The sequence below is a fragment of the Hakea prostrata genome, chromosome 1 (assembly GCF_041222555.1).
Source record: "Hakea prostrata isolate BN-2017 chromosome 1, UWA_Hpros_2, whole genome shotgun sequence".
NCBI classification, from domain to species: domain Eukaryota; kingdom Viridiplantae; phylum Streptophyta; class Magnoliopsida; order Proteales; family Proteaceae; genus Hakea; species Hakea prostrata.
In genome coordinates, this window is record NC_142600.1 from 4,433,086 (window position 1) to 4,451,570 (window position 18,485).

Genomic DNA, 18,485 nt, shown 5'->3' on the forward strand with positions numbered 1-18,485 from the left:
AAGTAGAATAGATGTTGACACCTAAGATGTACTTCCTGTGGATATCCAGGTCTCCATTGTGAGCTTGTAACTAAGATTAACTCTCTTATAGAAATTAAAATTTAAAACAATGCACCAAAAAGATAATTCAAGTGAGCACACATCTATGAGGTAATCAGTTGATATTTTTTTGGGATTTATATAAGAAGGTGATTGCTGGATTATTAGTGCATGTTCACCTGCAGTGAATTAGAACTCCTAACTGCAATCATCTGGTACCCTCTTCCTATGCAAATTAAAGGATCTCAACTCTCCATTTTGAGCCTGTAAATCTGCTTTCAAATGCTAATAAGGAGGCTTATGGGAATAGAATGATGGAGACATACTATACCCAGAACACATTTTGTTAACCTGAAGTTTGCTTCTTTCAAAAAAGAGGTCAAGTATTAAGTCGCAGGTGAGATCGAAGGGATGGGAAACTGGAAGGGGAAAAACACCCAGGCGCGGTTGCAAAGGTGGGGAAACTGGAAGGGGAAAAAAAACACCCACAAAGCCCCAAAAGGGGGTTAAGCGGGGGGGAGGCGGTTCCTCCCCCCCCCAACATTTTGGAAAGGAAAAGAAAAAACAAAAATTTTTACAATTTTCCCACCCCCCTAATACCAGGAAAAAAACGGGGGGGAGGAAAAAAAGGAATAAAGCAGATAAAAACTCTCGATTATTGAATTATTTTGCTAAAGGAAAGCAACAAAATTTCCATTCGCGTTTCTTCAAATAAAGGATTTCGTGAGACAACATCTTTCCTCCAGAACAATAGACAAGTTTGGGTTCTTAATACCATGGAACCAACATAGAAAGATCATGTTTGCTTTGGTAGTTGTGGAGATAATGGGAGTGTGTTCTCTCTGCTTACTATCATAAATCAAAACCAAATCGGTTCGATTTTAGCTCTTTCTTCATTTATTCAGACTTTTTGATATTTGAGTTCAACCTATTAAGATTCAGTGTTGCGGTTTCAATTCAGATTCACCATCCAAATTGCCAAGAAATATCAAACAAGATTTGAATTGATGATGAAAGCACAATAGAACTGAATTTCTAGTGGATAATCCATAATTAGAAAGTGGTATGCTGCAATCACCACTGGTAAATACTGTAAAAAGAATATACAACTGGATAAAGACGTTTGAGCAAAAAAGCCCTTCACAATAAATACTCGTCACACTAAAAAAAGGTGACTGGGAATCAACTGAACTCGTAAACTCAACGTCAAGAACTATATAGAGGGCGTTTCCACCAGGCCCAACCAATCCAATGATGCTGAGAACAAAAAGACTGCATTGGATTGCATGAGAGCCTGACAGGAATATTGGATTTACATTAGATGTAAGAGATATAGATGCATAGACGGATTAATGAGGGAACACTCAAGTGGCTGCAGCAAACATGCAAAGCTGGAGTAGCATCATTGGAAGCAATAATCCCTTTGTAAGACAACTAGTCATTTGTAGTGGTGAGGCAGCTGAGTGTTTGGATGGAGTCCTACCAGCAACTGCAGGAGCTACCGCACTCCCATTAGGGGTCCTCTGCTGCTGATTTGTTGGCAGTGGGTTTTGAGGCACCCCAGGAGGTGGGGCTGTTAGAGGTACTCTCTCACCAGAACTGAGATCTTGACCTGAATGAAAAAAGTAGCTACATCTAAATTATAAGGAGATACCAATTGCAAATGCAGGCACAAATGAGGGAAATCATCCTTTCTGTAATGCATGACTATATTACTAACAAATTCCTAAGCATAACAGCAAGAACTTTATCCTTTACATTGAAAAGGAAAATTGTAGAATTTATCAGGAATAAACAAAAGAAAACAAAATTGTAGGGAAAATAGATTTTTACAATCTAGTATAGCATGCCATGACACTAAGCAGAAAGTACTAATAAGCCTGACAGGTTATTCTCCATGCCCTAAATGTAAACCCCCCCCCCCCCCTCTCCCAAAACAAACACACGGACATAACTGCCTAAAGGATAATTCAAAAGCATTTGAGCTCCACGAAAGTTAAATATCTTCCAAACGACAGGCAACTCAAGAGAAGTTGAAAGAACATTGTCTACAGGTTACGCATTTCTTGGAACGAATTTGAGAAGACAAGGAAGGAGATGTCTTTTCTCCTCTTCACTTCATGATAAACTAGCATAGCCTAAATTTTAGTCCATGAAATCTCATGGAACGAGTGTCCAAAGAAGCATAGGTAGCACAGAATTTAACAAAGCAAGAGATGAGAACAACTGCTTAGTTACTGTCCTACCATTTCTCTAACTTTCCAAGAGGAATACATATAAGTAGAGTTAATTAGTAAAATATCAAAAAGAGTGAAAGAGGCTGGTACTACTCACAACTGGAACTAGACCAACCCAGCTTCAGATTTTCCCTATTGAACACCACACGATAACCCATCATGAAGTTCTCTGCATCAGATAAAATTGAGTCTAAAACCCAAGAAAATATAGGAAGTGGGAAATGTTGATTTACAGAAACAGGGAAAGAGAAAAGAGCAATGAATATTAATTGCACATGCAGTAGCAAGAGTTGGGACTGACGGCCAATGGTGCCAAATTCTCCTTCGGCACGGATTATTCCCAGACAGAACACCTCAATTTCCTGCACCACAATCATTTTGAGGTCATTCACACAAACAAGGAGCCTCAGATTATTACATGCATTTGATATAAATCAATGTGGAAAATTTGATAATAGGTCACCTGCCTGACTGAATGATTAAAACAAGTATTTGCACCAGATCATTAAAAATGTCCATATTATGCAATAGTACAAAGTTCTGGTTCAAATGCCACAATTCAAAAAAGTGTCTGGGCACAAACACATGAAAGAAACAGCTACAGAAGGGTTGGCATCCTTCATCTATGGAATTTCTGAACAGTTTCAAATACCAGAAATAACTGAAAAGTCAGTCTTCGTGCAGCTTGCTATCAACTTAGTTTGATGTGATTCGAGCTACTCTTAAGTTCATCAAGAGTAGCCTAGTTTGTATTGCTGCTTTGGCTTGTAATCTAGGTCCATTACTTTGTTGGCTTTCTGTCCAGGACACCCATTTTTCTAGGAAACTATTTGAACATGATCAACGAAAAAAATCTGGTTTGCATAGACTTAAAACGCCTGGCTTAGGTAGGGCAGGAACTCAATAATATCTTACGTAAAATTATGTGCACACCCGAGTTGTTTGGCTTATTACATGCGCCTCCCCTATCTGTTAAGTTAAAGCTGTTGGTTGAAAGCAAAATTTCTGAACATGTGACCCTTCAATGACATAATACGACATTTTTATCCCATAATTAAAGACCCATCTATACCCTTCTTCCAATGTTCTAGGCTTTTCTTCCACCTCATCTCATTCCTCTCAGAAAAACTCACTGTTCTGACCATTTCCAGCCGCTCTGTGGTTGGCCACTGCCACAATAGGCCACAGCTGCACTACCCAACAAATGAGCATGCATCATCACCTCTTCAACCGCACATTAAAAGCAAGAAAATTGATAGAATCAGGTGGAAATATCAGATCTGGGGTGTGATGACTCGCTGGACTCAAGACCAATGGAGTCAAAAATTCCAGAACCAGACTTACAATGGCCCTATGAATCTTGGCAAACAGTTAACTGAATTAGCAGCTGAAAAATATACGAGCTTTGTTGAACCTTAAATTCTTGCAAGCAGTTATGGTTTTGGGACATGAAAATTAAAATATAGCTTATATGGATGCAAGACTTAAGGAGATTGAGTCACCATGGTAAGCGTTCCCTTCACCCAAAGTCTCAGGCTAAACCATCTTCTTATGGAGGAAATCAATTAATTGAGCTGGGGCTTTCAATATTGCCCAGAGAACCACAGGTATAGTAAGTTGAAAAGGCTGAAAAGAACAAAGGAAATATGAGAGATTAGGAACTATGAAGGGAATCAATGAATTTAGGAGGGGATGTTAATGTTATTAAGCCCTCATTGTATCTGGTGTGCAAGAACAGCATGAAGAAAATTGGGATCCAGTGGGTTTTTTTTTTTTTTATTAATTCCCATGGGATTGTGACCATCACCCATGCAATCACTCCTTCAACCTAAGATACACTACTTTGATCTTCTCCAGGTTCCTCTTCTTATCTCCCTTCTTTTAATTTCCAAGACAACACCACCATTGAATGGAGTTGGGTACATGGATCCTTGCTTTCCAATCAGCTCTATTTGAGGCCATACTAGACACAAGGCCTAAGCTATGCATATCCATTCTCACTACTCCTCTTAAGGTCATCTTAGGTCCTCCTAGTTCTTCTAATTCCTTCAATCTAGATTAAGTTGCTTCTCCGCACGGAGGCATTCAAAGTCCTTCATGGAAGTGCTTCTCTCTTTTCCTCTTAAGTCTTTTAATTTTTTCGGGGAACCCGAAAGGGAACCCAAACAAGTTAAGGATATAAGATCTAAGGGCTTGTTTTTCTCTTTATTTATCTTAATTTCATAGAGAAAGGATTTGAGATGGCATGCCTACAGTCGTGCCTCTACCATCTCCTAGGCCCCCTCTATACATTTTTGCATTGCATGCATCTAGAATAGCATCTATACATTCCTTAATCATCCTGTAATTATTTTTTTGTAAAAATTCACACACGTCACCAGTCGCAAGGTTGGTATTACATTAGAAGCAAGAGAGAGAGGAGAGAGTAACTATTAGAAACAAGGAGAGGGAAAGAGTCCCGAAAATCCGTCCCCTGAACAAGAGGGGATGAAATCAATTTATAGACGAGTTGATTTTCATAGGTGAATAGTGCTGTGAACAGTAAGTCCCCTGAGAAGTACGCCAAAAGTTGCTTTTTCACATTGATTTTTCTGTTGTGGGGTCCATGAACAATGTTGAATAGTGCTATGAACAATGCCATGAATAGTGAAAATTGTTGGTTGAAAGTGACTGATGCGTTCCAGCGACGTCCATTGGATCTGTTGTTGGATCTCGGCCGCAGGATTGGTTTATTTCTTCAAAGACCGTATCAAGGCATTCCACATGTCTGAGACACTGTTTTCCCATACATAATGGTCTAAATAGTAACCCTATTTAAATTGGTCGGGTTTTGGCTTGACTATTCATTAACCCGGAATAGTAACGATTTGTGGGACCCAGTTTGAACCAGCCGAGTTATGGCCATACTATTCAAACCAGAATAGTCAACAGGTGAAAGATTTTCAGACACTATCATTGAAAGTGACTTGATTTTTGCCCGTTGGCAAGCATTACTTTCTTGTTTTGATATTGATATCGAGTATATTAAAGGAGAAACCAATTACATTCCTGACTTCTTAACTCGTGAATTCCTCCAGGGCCAGAAGTCTATCAATCTTATAATGGCTCCCCCTAAAGAGTCCTCTCTTTCTATCCGAAAAACTCGAGCCCCCTATAACAAAGCTCCCCCACCGAATAAACCAAACACCTGCCTGGTGCCATATTCTTATGTCACTGCAGGAATCCTCAACCTTCCTTCTTCAACCAATACCTCATCAATTGCTAAACCAATTGAGTCCCCGCCACAGATCCCTACAACTATTCAAACCCAACAAACAATACAAACCCAATCTGAGTCTATCAGATCAACAGGTAAAAGCCAATTTGTGAAAAATGACTATATTGTCCCCCTCTTCCCAATTGAATCCAGTTGGACCGAAAATGGGATAGAACTAGTACAAATCGCCAGGCATCTTTTTTACAGAGATTGGAAATACCACTCGACAAGCCTGGCTAGAGATCAAACAATTTTTTGAATATATCCTAGTTGACACTGATTCTGTCATTCTAAAACAAAATTTTGATCAACAAGACAAATCTTTGGTGACACACACAACTGTGGTCATCACTTCGGAACAATGGGGAAACCATCCCCTTGACCTAAGGACATTCCCAACTCCTTGTGGATCAGTCCCCAAATATAATTACTATGATTATATGGAAGCATGGACTCATGCTTTCCTTTTCTAGAACAAGAAGGATCGTCAATCATGGTTCTTTGCCTTTGACCACAAGTTCACAGGAACGTTTTCCTTGTGGTTTAACCATTGGTGGGAAGTTTATGGTCCTACAACAGAAATTCTACCAATCAAAGTGGCAAAAGCTTTCACCCTCTTCTACCAACACACAGCTGCGGTCTCCACTCAACCTGATCTCCTCAGGTTCTATAACCATTGCAAACTTGCATGGATTATGTACCGGGACTACAATATCATTGAACAATATTCACGAAATTCCGGCTCTTCAATCAATAGCTGGTCTTTCCCTGCCCTCGCCAGGAATTTCCACATCAAATAGTGGGATGCTTGCAATGCTAGCAAATGTGAAAGGCAAGCCCTTATCAAATCTCTGACTGGATTAGAACCAGTCCCAACAATTGCATCTTCCTCAAGCTCACAAAAGCAAGCCCTTCTCTCAGCCCAACAGGCTCACGAAGCCTAACTAGCATAGATGGATTCAGTTAACGAAGATGATGAATAAGATAGCAATAACAGTGATTTGCGCTCCATCCATGAATCACTCAACCAATGCCAACTTGCGGGATATGCTCAAGATTCCTTCGCTAAAGTTGACCTACTCACTCAGCCTCAAGAATCTATTGCCTCCTCTTCTGTTGTCCGATAATCAACAGGACATCGTGGAGGACAAGGTCAACCCCGCACCAAAAAATAAGTCGAACAACAAGTCCAGTATCCAGGACTCGAATTTGGATATACGTCAACCATGACGTCAACAAAAAATGGTATGTTAGCTTCAGCGTCAACGAGCCACCTTATTGAAGTAGGGTGTTAAAACTCACCGGACTATCGGTCAAATAGTATGGCCATAACCCGGCTTGTTCAAATTGGGTCCCATAAATCGTTACTATTCCGAGTTAATGAATAGTCAAGCCAAAACCGGGCCGATTTAAATAGAGTTACTATTTAGACCAATCTGTATGGGAAAACAGTGTCTCAGACGTGGGCCCCCCGAACCCTGCGGCCAAGATCCCAACGACAGATCCAATGGACGTCGCTAGAATGCATCAAGTCACTTTCAACCAACAATTTTCACTATTCATGGCTCTGTTCATAGCACTATTCAACAATGTTCATGGACCCCACAACAGAAAAATCAAGCGCGCATCAACGCGGCATACTCACGAGACTACCGTTCACAACACTGTTCACCCGTGAAAATCAACTTGTCTATAAATTGATTTCATCCCCTCTTGTTCAGGGGACGGATTTTCGGGACTCTTTCCCTCTCCTTGTTTCTAATAGTTCTCTCTCTCCTCTCTCTCTTGCTTCTCATGTAATACCAACCCTGTGTGGTTGAAGCAAAATTGGAACTTGCGTGTTCCACGGATCATGTTTTAAAAAAAAAAAAAAAAAAAAAAAAAAAACACCCGCCCCGAAAAGCAAACGAGAGCACAACGACAACAGAGCAACACACATCCGCAAAGGCCCACCCGGATCAAAAGTAAAAGGCACCCAGCAGCAAAAGAATGATCAGGAAAACAACCAACAAGAACCACATAAAGTAAGTGGCCTCCACCAAAAAGGAAACAACCATCCGATAGAACAAATGTCCACAAAGGCCAAAGAAAGGGAAATAGAAGAGATGAAGAAAGAGAGGCACAGACCAAATGAGAAGAAGGGTGGAAGAAGAACAACAAATAAAGGTAAAAACAAACAGGCAAACAACAGCAGGGGCCATAAAATGGCAGATCTCATAACAAGGATCAGAATAAACAAGTAAAAAGACGAAAGCCAAGCACCAAAACCACCAGAACCAAGAACACACCAAAAGGAGAAACAAGAACAACCCAGCAATATCAAGAACACCATTCCCCAAGCAGTTGATAAGATAGAGGAAAAAAACCAAACGATCTATCCTTACAAGCACTCAGGAGAGACTCCAGAGAGGCAGCAGAGCACCACCCACACAAACACAAGGCCAACCACAAAGACCCAAAAAACAAAAAAGAGGCAGGACGAATGAAAACAGGGACAAGAAAAAGAAGAACCAAGAAGAGTGGCAGGCAACAAACGGGGACCAAACGATCCAAACACCCACTTTACAGCAAACAAAACACAAAAAGCAAATACACATCCACCAAGTAAAAAACACAAGTAGCATAACCAAAACATCTACTAGATGTACCAAAATCTACATATCACAACCCCAAAAGCCTAAGGCATCACAAGAGATCATACAAAAATGATCCGAAAAGAAGAAATGAGAAACAAAAGTGATCATTTTTAAATGAGTAATGACATCTAAATTGATCCAAGGATGAATTGCAATACCAAGGCAAGCACTCCAATTCACAAAAGAATTTTAAGGAAAAGCTCTCGAACAGAACCATAAAGGCATGAACTTACAAAAGGCCGGCATTTAAGACAATATAGACGCACCTGATTTCCATTGATAACAACAACAGGATTATGGACCAAAAAGCTGTTGTTATGAGCAAACATCAGTGTCACAGCAGGAATCTTGGACAAAACCTGTGAACTGTTATCATCAGAAACAGGTAACAATCAGCATCTGCAACATTGAGTCAACATTCATCAACCAACCTGACAATATACCTGGCTTCATAACAGTGCTCAAAAGGAAAGTCTTTGAGAGTGGACTTCGTGGCATTTACAACTCTGTCAAACTAGGATCAGGAAAGCAAACTCAGTATGAAAAAAGGATCTTGAAATCAGGACTCAGATCGAATAGCCGGAATCTGTCAAAATCCTAGAATCAGCCATCAAAGACCTGAAATCCCAGAATCTGGCCCCAAGAACCCTAGAATTGGCCACTATAGAGAATCCAGAAATAGGATTCACAGCCGGCTCCAATCCAAATAGACCAATTCTGATTTTGAGATAGTCGTATTGACAAAACAATTATCATTCCTCATTCAAGCAATCCAGGCAAAAGTACCTTAGCAGCTACTTCTTCAAATACTCCACCAGGAAGAAATGTGAATGAAGTTCCACTATCGACCAGCGCTTGGAACCCAGTTTGCTTAAGACAGGAATTCCCAATACAGAATTCCTCCACTCCAACAATGTATGCAGAACTGTAACGATTAGAAGTACATCCCAAAAGGCATTAAAATGTTGTAAAGAACTTGAGCCTAGCATTGACTAAGCTTATAAATCATAAGCTAACTAATGTAATCACTATACTGTGTGATAAAACCGTACTAATTTCCATCAAGGGGTAAGAATGGAGTGGTTTGTTGGGTAGCTAGTCCTTCATCCCCAAAGAAAATTCTTCCCGAAGAATCCTTGATGAAACAAATAGAGAAAGAGTTCTGAACCAGTCCAGATTTTGCAAGGAGACTTGGAACTGAAATTTCTCCAAATCCCAACCCCAAAAGGCCATCAGGAGCCGCTCCATCTAAATACACACCAGATTGCTTCCTACCACAGCTGCATCAATTGAACAACAGAAATTATAACTTAAGAGCTTATCAAGCATCATCCTGTCCAACTCAATAGTTAAAATATAGCAAGTTGAATGAAGACAGCAGCATAAAACCAACATAACACACCCTACAATGACAGGAGCCTTCACCGAATATTTAGATGCATTGGAGTCACTTGATGACAGATACAGAATGTCCTCAACCAACGATCCGGAGCTTGATGTATTTTCAGAAAGGTAGCTAGCAATGTAAGGGCAGGAATCCATTGGATTTTCGCATTTGAGGCCCAATTCACAGAATCTGTGGCTACAAGACAGATGCTTGCTCGTACTTGATCTAGATGGGCTGTATTCACTCAGATCTTTATCCTGCATAATAGATGCCCCAAATACCAGGGAGCACCTGCCAATCAATCATTCGGAATAAGTGCTAAACCTGTTACCAAGTTTTAGCAGAACAACTCCACAACCCAACCCGAATAGGCACAGTTTGGAGTCAAGCAAGAAGGAGCTTTTCGAAGTAGCAATTAACACAAGGTTTCTACCATGTCATCCAAGTAAGTGATAGTTTGCAAGTAATTTTGGCTGAAGACCACTTTGCATTCACATACAAGATACATGCGATAAATTAATTAGATAATGTTAACCGTCCATATCTTCTTTCAACTGTTCATTACATACAATGTATAACATTTTTAAAGAAGCAAAGCTTCAAATGAACAGATAATGCAAAGTTAAGAAGAACTATTGGATATCAGAATTCAGTTTAATGAACTGCTAAAATAAAGAACTTTGTAACCCAACCAGAAGGTTTGCAAAACAAATAAAGTACTGAAAAACTGAGAGAGGTAGTATTGCAGCATAGACCTTGGATCAGTAATTGAAAATTTTGAGAGGCCCTTACCCTCATCAAATGCCCAGAAGTGAGCCAACTAAAGCTGTGCATAGAAAAGCACAATCTATGGAAGGACCAGGATACAATAGGTTTCCTATTTGTTGACTGACTAGCTCTATAATGTGAAACAATTTTCCAGCCAACTTAATCTATCCTACATGTTTGCCAACCAACATGTATGGCATTGACTCAGATGCGTATCTACAGAGGAAAAGGCACAAGCAGGGTAGTAATTATTGATAAGTAGCAACCTTAACAGTCCAATATGCATCGTGTTACCGCCAGTCGATAAGATATCTTGAAAGGTGATGGCATAAATTTCAAAATTTGGTATCTAACCGTTCAAGACAGATCAATACACTCAAGATATAGCTAGCAGCAAGAAGCAATAATCATCCCACTGGCAGAGTGGCAGCAGCAGCAGCAGTCACAGCCATCACTACCACCCAGTAATGGCAGCCTCTAGCATCTTTTTTTTGGTGGGTGGGGGGGGGGGGGGACCAGCAGCAATATCCACTGCCCCGTCACTGGAACCAGCAGATGAAGCAGCTGCCAACACCACTGACACGAAGACGAACAAAATGAAAGAGGAAGAGAAGAAAAAGAAGAAGAATTCACCTGGTGGCACCCACAATCTAGCAGTGGGAGCATAATGGAGGCACCAAGAGAGAACCATCCTCCACCAACCCATGGTCAACCAACCTTCCTCTCTTATGGCTAGGAAAGAAATCCAGTAGTCTGCACCGAAGGAACACTTCCATGCACATGCACTGCCACCTGTTCAGCCACAGGATGGCAACTCGAAACCAGAACCATAAAGGGCAGACCTTGGAGCAACAGTCAGTCAAGTTGCTCCACTGTGACCAAGAAGTCACAAATTCAAATCTGCAGACAGCTTCTCTGCAAAAGCAGGGAAGGCATCACACATTATGACTCTCCCAGTATCCATAGTCACGGAAGCCTCATGTACTGGGTACGACCTTTTCTTGTTAATCTGTTAAAATCAGGTTGGAATAGGACCAACAGGCAACAGTTCTATTTTGAGTCTGTTTCTAGTAAAAATTGAAATATACCACCAAAATAACCAAAGCGGCGAAATCTACCACCAGAGTATGACTGAAATGGCACTGAATTGAGACCCATTTTAATGAATTAAGTGAAACTTTGAAGACCTCAAAACATGCATGCAATTTCATTCATACATGTCACATTTGAAATATTTTACGGACAGCATTGGGAAAAACTCAAAATGCAGCAATCAATTGAAGGGTTTCCTGGTCTCTTTGTTTTTGGTTTCCCTACTCTGTCCATGATTGTTTAGGCCTTTCATTATTGGATTATTTAGATCAGTCAAGCCTCCATCTATAAGGTAGTTTAACTGCTGTTGCCTTCCCTATGAATCTATGATTGGCAGAAGAAGCTCTTGCTGCCGGTTCAGTGGAACTCAGGAGCGATATTAATGTGGATTCAGTAATGAAGGCCACATAAGTCCAGGTTAAGCTCTGACGGGATCCAAGTCAGTAAACTAGTGGATTCCAAGAAACAAAATTAAGAGGCCTTTTACCTTCTCGATGGGGTTGACTACATAAAAGAAATAAAGAACTAACAAGGAAAAGGCATACAACATCACCACAAACTCTAGCAACAAGCAACTTCCTAAAAACCCAACACTTTTTTCTAGGCCCTGGAATGGAGAGCCAAAACAGAGAGCACCGACATATCAATAATCCAACTAAAAGGGGCTTATCCCATAGGTCTGTGATCTCCACTTAGATCTACTTGGGAACATGTGCTAATTCTAATCTACAGTACAGCTTTCATATTCAAATAGTGTCTTTCAAAATTCTATTTCAGGTCTGTTCCTGAACTAAGGTGTGGATGCTGATCTGTATACCAACATTTCATGGAACAATTGCCGTTGATTTGCTTACTATTCCACAAATTTCAAATTATGTGCTAAGCATTCAGAACTCAAATAGATTTTGAAGAATCCTAGTTCTGCTCTACTTCTACAGTTCTATTTTTCTTTTTCTTTTTTTCCTTAGCTTATTTCTGTTTCAGTTACTTAGTCAATTAATTAACTACCAAATAGCTAAATAAATTCTGGTTTGTAATTTAAAACTGTCCACCAATTTCTAATGTTCCTAAGCTTTTCTTCCTCCATCTGGATTTCTTCATAATTCTAAATTTGAACATCAATCAAATTTCACAGGTATATTGATACTAACCACTAGATTTTACCAATACACATTCATCAGGAGAAAAAAAATTACCAGTATACTCTACTCTGATAATAGGAGATCAAATAGGGTTTTGCCTTCATCAGATCAGTCATTATGAAGTTACTGAATTTCCTCCTAATCTGAACTCTTCAGTATTTCTGCTCTTCAGAATTTAATTAGGTTTTCTGCCCCCTAATCCGTTAAATGACCAGAAATCCCACTAATCCCATTATTCAGAAAGGGATTGTTTCAGTCACTGGAACTCTGCCCTTTGGACATGGTCTAGAAGGGGAAAAGAGTATAAATCATACATTAGGTAGTCTTTTTTGCAATTAAAGTAATGCCTCCAGCAAATTCACAATAGATTGAAATATTGTTCCCCATTTCTTCCAACTTATAAATGTGTCGGCAAGCTAAAATGCTACCCAGCAGAATCTAGCATACAAATGCAAATGACTAAGTAAATTAAAGAACCATGAAATACAAGAATGTGCAGTATGACAGTTAAGACAGCTGCTTTAAGACATAACCATAGAACAAGAGTAAGTAGGAAATTAGAGAACTTGGCATACCAGAAAACTGTAGTGACTGACAGAAAGAGAAGCACATTGTATGCAATCACATGGCACCCATAAAAGATCACTTCCAGTATCCAATGCAACAAGAAAGGAAACATTTGGAGTCCCTATATCAATCCATGTGTAATATAACCTGTTGCATACAGGAAAGAGATCTGAGATGGAGAGATGAAATGGAAGCAAAAGACAAGAATATTAAAATGAATATCAGATTCAAGTTTCAACACCAACACAGTTAAAATAGAGGGAACAGTAGAGTGAATCCCAAACTTACTGGAGTCTTGACAAAGAAAAGGCTGGTGGTTGCAGAAGTTCCTAAATCCTACCCAGCTACTCTATGTTTTACCTCAATATCTTTCACCTTGCAGGCTTATTTTCAGGTGTTCCATATCAAGTTCTCCCACAGTCCAATTTTACGTAATGTATCCCTTCTTGCAATCAGGAGAGATTTTTGAATATTATATTTGGATGAACAATCAGAAAAGAGGAATATGGTAACCAAAAAAGGACTCTAGAGTCTAGGCATCCTCTGTGGATTGATTCTTAAATTCATCCTTTTATTTATTTGCCAAGGAGCTTTTCCACAGGGGCTCAAAACATGTAGTAAATCAAATCCATTCCTTTCTTAAAACACTAACTAATTTGGTGTTGGGAGTGCAGTTTTCTGCTTGGGAGTTTGATGGGTCCATTTCAGGTAATTCAGGGATTCTCAGACCAGTGTAAGCACACCTTTCAGTATAACTTCAATGCCCTTCTCCCATCCTATTCTCAAGAAATAAAAGGTTGACACAGTAATCTCAACTTGCACAGCTACTAATGTCAACATTGATGCTAGTATTTTGCCAAGTAAATGGAGAATCTTGAATCTTCATGGCTTCAACAGGAGAAGGTTTTTTCAAGATTCGCAACATGCCACATTGAAATGGAGGATATTGAACCCAATAAGGAAATTCTTGAACTCTTCTCCAGATTCAATAAGAAGAATGTTTGAAGATCAGTGTATAGGAAATAGTTAAAAATAGAACAATTGCATAGAAAAGGTTAGGTATGAGAAAATAGCCATGGAAAGCAATAAGAGGTTGTCGTGGGAGTCAAATGAAAGAGCACACAAGGAGCTATTACTTCATTCCTAATCAAAATCTTGGAAGAGGAGTAGAAGAAAAGGCTCGTGCATAACAAACTTAGGTGGTTTGTAACTGATTTATGGACGAAGTTACACGATTCCAACGAAACTAGTTTGCACAATACTTCTGCAAAATCTGATCCACTTTAACAGTTAAGATATCGACAATAACACCATTTCTCAAATCAGTAAGTCTATCCTTTTGGCCACATTAATCAGGTTATAAAGATTTTGATTTCGAAAACAAGTCAGTTCCTGCTATTTCTCCTATTTTCCCTCCCCCATCCCTCTCATCTAGGGCTAACTTGCACAGGAGGGTGCTTTGAGTGGATATTTTAAGATCACAAACTATCAGGAAATTCATATTTTCGGTTTTGAATTGCACATTCAATGGCAGAGATAAATCTCAATGAAGCTGTCTATTGAGGCTGACCATCATATTGGTGAACCATCAATGATATCAAAGGAAGTTATTTATGGTAAAGTATCCAGCAGCATAAGATGATACCAAGTAGTCGGAACACAAGTAGGAAGAAGAATATTAGTCGAGCTCGAACTGAAGGCATTAGCAGATGATGTATTCAAGACAAGAGGGTTAGCATGAAGAATTCGTTCCTTCCTTCACATTAAACTTACAACAATCAGTTGTTTACTCGTTGCTTCCTAACCTTAAAACAATGACAAAAGAGAGGAATAACGGAGTTTCAAATTACATTATTTGGGTCCTAGGAGGTTATACACCTTAATTGCGCCCAGGATAGCATTCGCCTGCTGATTTTAGAGATTGCTTTCAAGCAGAAGGAGCTTGACTGTTTTTGGTAATCAATGGAAAATCTCAAATTCCCCTGTGTCTCAAATTGATATCCATTCATGAAAATCTACACTACTGGTCCAAAGATACTACAGACCAAGGAACTAATCCCATTTAAGGCATGATCACGATTTGAAACCCACAAATTATGCTAAACAGGCAAGCAAATCCCCGACCCAAACAAAGTAAGCTTACAAGGAAAGGGGAAGAAATAGTTCCTAACTCTACTTCTAAAATCAAAGATAGCTCAAATTAGTCACACTAATAATAGGAAACAGGCTATAAAAGCTAATTTTTAATCACATCTTGCACAAACACAACGCCAACTCAATACACTAACCCGATATATCAAAAATTGGTATCCAAAGTAATAAAAAAATCATGATACCATAAATCAACAACTAAACCACCTAATAGTAACTATTTGCAATTCATTCCAACATGTGTCCTTGACCCAGGAAAGCATATGGACAGACAACCCATGTTGATATTAAATGTAGTATTTTCTGTGGTTCCTGCTCTGCATTAATAGAACCGAGCTCCTCTACTTACTGATTTTGTGCAGACATCCTGCACCTTATAGCTGTGGCTATGCACTACATCAGCAAATATGTCAATCTAGTGGTTCCAACTTTGAGCCCCAAAATCTGACTATATGCCAGTGTAGTGGTCAGCCGAAGCCCAATTTTGAGTGCTAAGTTTGACTCATGCCAATGTAGTGGTCAGCCCACAGTCCAATTTTGAGCGCAAAATTCTGAATTTGAATTTTAAGTCAGCGGATCGGCACATTTGCTGACGTGATACCCACAACCATAGGTTGCACAATATGTGCACAAAATCTGGAAGCAAAGGAGGGATCCTGCATCAACAGCCAAAGTAAACAACGACAGTGATTTTCCACGTCGAGATAGAGTTCTTCCCCTGTGGAATGATGGACCCAATAGACACCTACCGGCTCCACTAGTCAGAGCTGCGATGTCTTTCTCTTAGTATGATATGTTGTTCCTGCGGCTCAATTTCTTGCTGATTTCACCGCTCATTTTTTTCTGGTTTTGTGTTCAAACTTAACAGCGCTGCCAAGTGAGCGTGGGGATCGCCTATGACCATTGTGAAAACGTTCGCCTGCGCAATATGTCCGATCCGCTTCGCAGATACCAGTAATAAATGTGCAAGAAAAGTTTTTATCTGAATAATTCATAGGGCAAACAGAGCTCCTACCATTCACACTGGAACGTTTCTATTCAACCCCCCACCCATCTTGAACTACAACTACTACAAAAAGATACGCATGAAATAAATCCATCTACTCTTAGAATAAGCGAATTCACTCACCATGCAAGGTCGTCTCCATAATTCATCGTAGTGCTCCCCTCAACCGGAAATAGCAACTGATGACGAGGCCCTAGCTTCATCCTCTGCTTCTGCAGATCATTGTTGGCAAGTAGCTGGTAGTAATCAACACTTCCCGGTCTAGGCCAAGAACTAGAAGAGCCCACATTTCTACTAACCGGCAAAGCCATCCCTTCCTCAGAGAAACGATGAATGAGCTTTGAAGAAAATGTGAGACCGTAAGTGTAGCAAAATAGCATGAATGCCATAACAAGAAAAAGCGGAAAACGAATCTCCATGACTTCTATTATCCCAGAGAACGAACTGGGGAAGTTAACTTTTATCTAAACCAGAACAGAAACTAGGGTGGTACAGATAAAAAACCCTCAGGAGCTTTAAGGTTTCCCAACGTATGAAAAATGCTTGATATGCTCGGATACTCACAGATCTAGTGTTCTCGCAAACTAGGGTTTCAAATTTCAGAAATGCACTTTCGGACCTCCTTCAAAAGTTCTTCACTGAAAGTGCAGTGTTAAATACAGAGCTCCTTCTCAAGAGAGTATGTTTGGTGGTATGTTATGTTGTAGTGCTCTGATTAGCAGTAAGTAATAAACTGCGCCTTGAGCGCAGCGCGCACCACCTCGATCCATTCCTCTAAAACTTTCACAAGGTCCGATACAGATTCGGATCCGGATTCCGGGCTCCGGTCACGGGCGGACAGTAAATTAATTATTTAATAATAACGATGATTGGGGGGTACGGTGGTCCCCACACCCCAGGAGTGTTACTTTTCTACCTGGGGCGTCCATCTCATCTTACAAGATGCTATTTGTTGTTTTCTATGTACTTGCAATTGATTAAAGAGATCCGAGGCTGGTTTTGTCCGAGTTGTGGGCCCCAGTTAAAACCTTTCGGTTTCGGATGTTTTCTTAGGATGCTAAAACTATAGGGGACGTGGTGATAGGAAGTAGGGAGGTAGGACAGAATTTAAAAGCAACTGAGAAAGAGGACACGTATGCATGAATGATTGATTGTCATTTTCTCCGACTCCGACCTTTTTTTCAAACTTCTGTCTGATCACGTGGCTTCTGTGCTATCAGCCATGAATAGCTTTACAGAATGACTAATCTACCCCTTTAAAAAAGTTAAGAAATCTGCTCATGCCATGCCCCTTTCACTTTGTGTTTACTGTTGTCAAGCTCAACCCCGCCAATTATGGGTGTCAATTGCGTACCAAAACCATTTAACCTTGTCGAACCGCATCGTAATGTACTATTCAAAATTCGGTACGGTATGTACAGAAATCAAATTTCTTCGGTATAATTTCAATTTTAGGTACTTATACGGTTGGTACGTACCAAAACCGTACCGAATTGGTACGGTACCTTATTAAGGGATATAAATTGTAATTTTACAATTAAAACAATTTACCTTTATCCTATCCCTAATTTTCCCTATTTCAATTTTTCGTTTAATCATTCACTCATCTTCTTAGATAGTTACTTGTTTTGTCTCTATTAATTAGATTTACTTGTTTTATCTATGTTAATTTCAAATTATATCGATTGGTTTTGATCACAAGTTCATTACTATGTTTATTGATCACAAGTTCAATCGTATCAAAATTGTACCGCACTAGATACAATATTTAAACTATTTTCCTATACCGATTTAATATCGAAATTGTACCAAACTATTTTTATAAATACCAAAACCGTACCGTACCGTTTAAATTCGGTACGGTACAGTTCTGGTTTCGGTATTCAAAATTGGTACCATACCGAATTATCAAACCGTACCGATTAACACCCTTACCGGCAATGTAGAGCTGTTCTTGTGGTGAAATAAACATTTTTTTAATGAATAAGTCATATATTCAACTCTTGCTGACGCATATTAATATCCTCATCCCCGACTTAATAAAGCCACTTTGAACCCAAAAAAAAAACTCAACCAACTCCGATTCCCATCCAAGGGCAAATAATTAAGATTGGAATCAACGATTACCAATTGATATTGGTAACCACGATCGGAGGATTGCTCAGTTTGTAAAACTTAAAACTTACTCCTCTAGGTGAAGATGT

The 18,485-nt window shown here is 39.6% G+C and overlaps 1 protein-coding gene across 3 annotated transcripts; it reads right to left on the reverse strand.

Moving 5' to 3' along the window:
* Positions 1-704: 704 nt before the first annotated feature.
* LOC149026829 (Eukaryotic aspartyl protease family protein) lies at positions 705-16,963 on the reverse strand. Of its 3 annotated transcripts, XM_089156507.1 has the most exons (10): positions 16,405-16,963; positions 13,133-13,271; positions 9,571-9,812; positions 9,221-9,448; positions 8,955-9,093; positions 8,612-8,682; positions 8,435-8,534; positions 2,578-2,638; positions 2,374-2,445; positions 713-1,651 (listed from the first exon to the last, which is right to left on the reverse strand). In XM_089156507.1, exons 1-10 carry the CDS (start codon positions 16,698-16,700, stop codon positions 1,404-1,406), a joined length of 1,596 nt encoding a protein of 531 aa, XP_089012633.1. In that variant the 5' UTR covers positions 16,701-16,963; the 3' UTR covers positions 713-1,403. The 3 variants fall into 3 exon arrangements, with proteins under 3 accessions (XP_089012638.1, XP_089012628.1, XP_089012633.1); XM_089156512.1 differs by having other exon boundaries at positions 705-1,651; positions 2,374-2,638; positions 9,571-9,846; positions 16,405-16,492; XM_089156502.1 differs by having other exon boundaries at positions 710-1,651; positions 2,374-2,638.
* Between the last annotated feature and the right edge of the window lie 1,522 nt (positions 16,964-18,485).

Coding starts and splice junctions, on each gene's coding strand:
- LOC149026829 (XM_089156502.1), bottom strand. CDS start 16,700: ATGGAGATTCGTTTTCCGCTTTTTCTTGTTATGGCATTCATGCTATTT. Junction 9,094..9,220: donor TTACCCCTTGATGGAAATTA/GTACGGTTTTAT, acceptor TAATCGTTACAG/TTCTGCATACATTGTTGGAG. Junction 2,639..8,434: donor TTGTTATCAATGGAAATCAG/GTGCGTCTATAT, acceptor ATTGTGGTGCAG/GAAATTGAGGTGTTCTGTCT.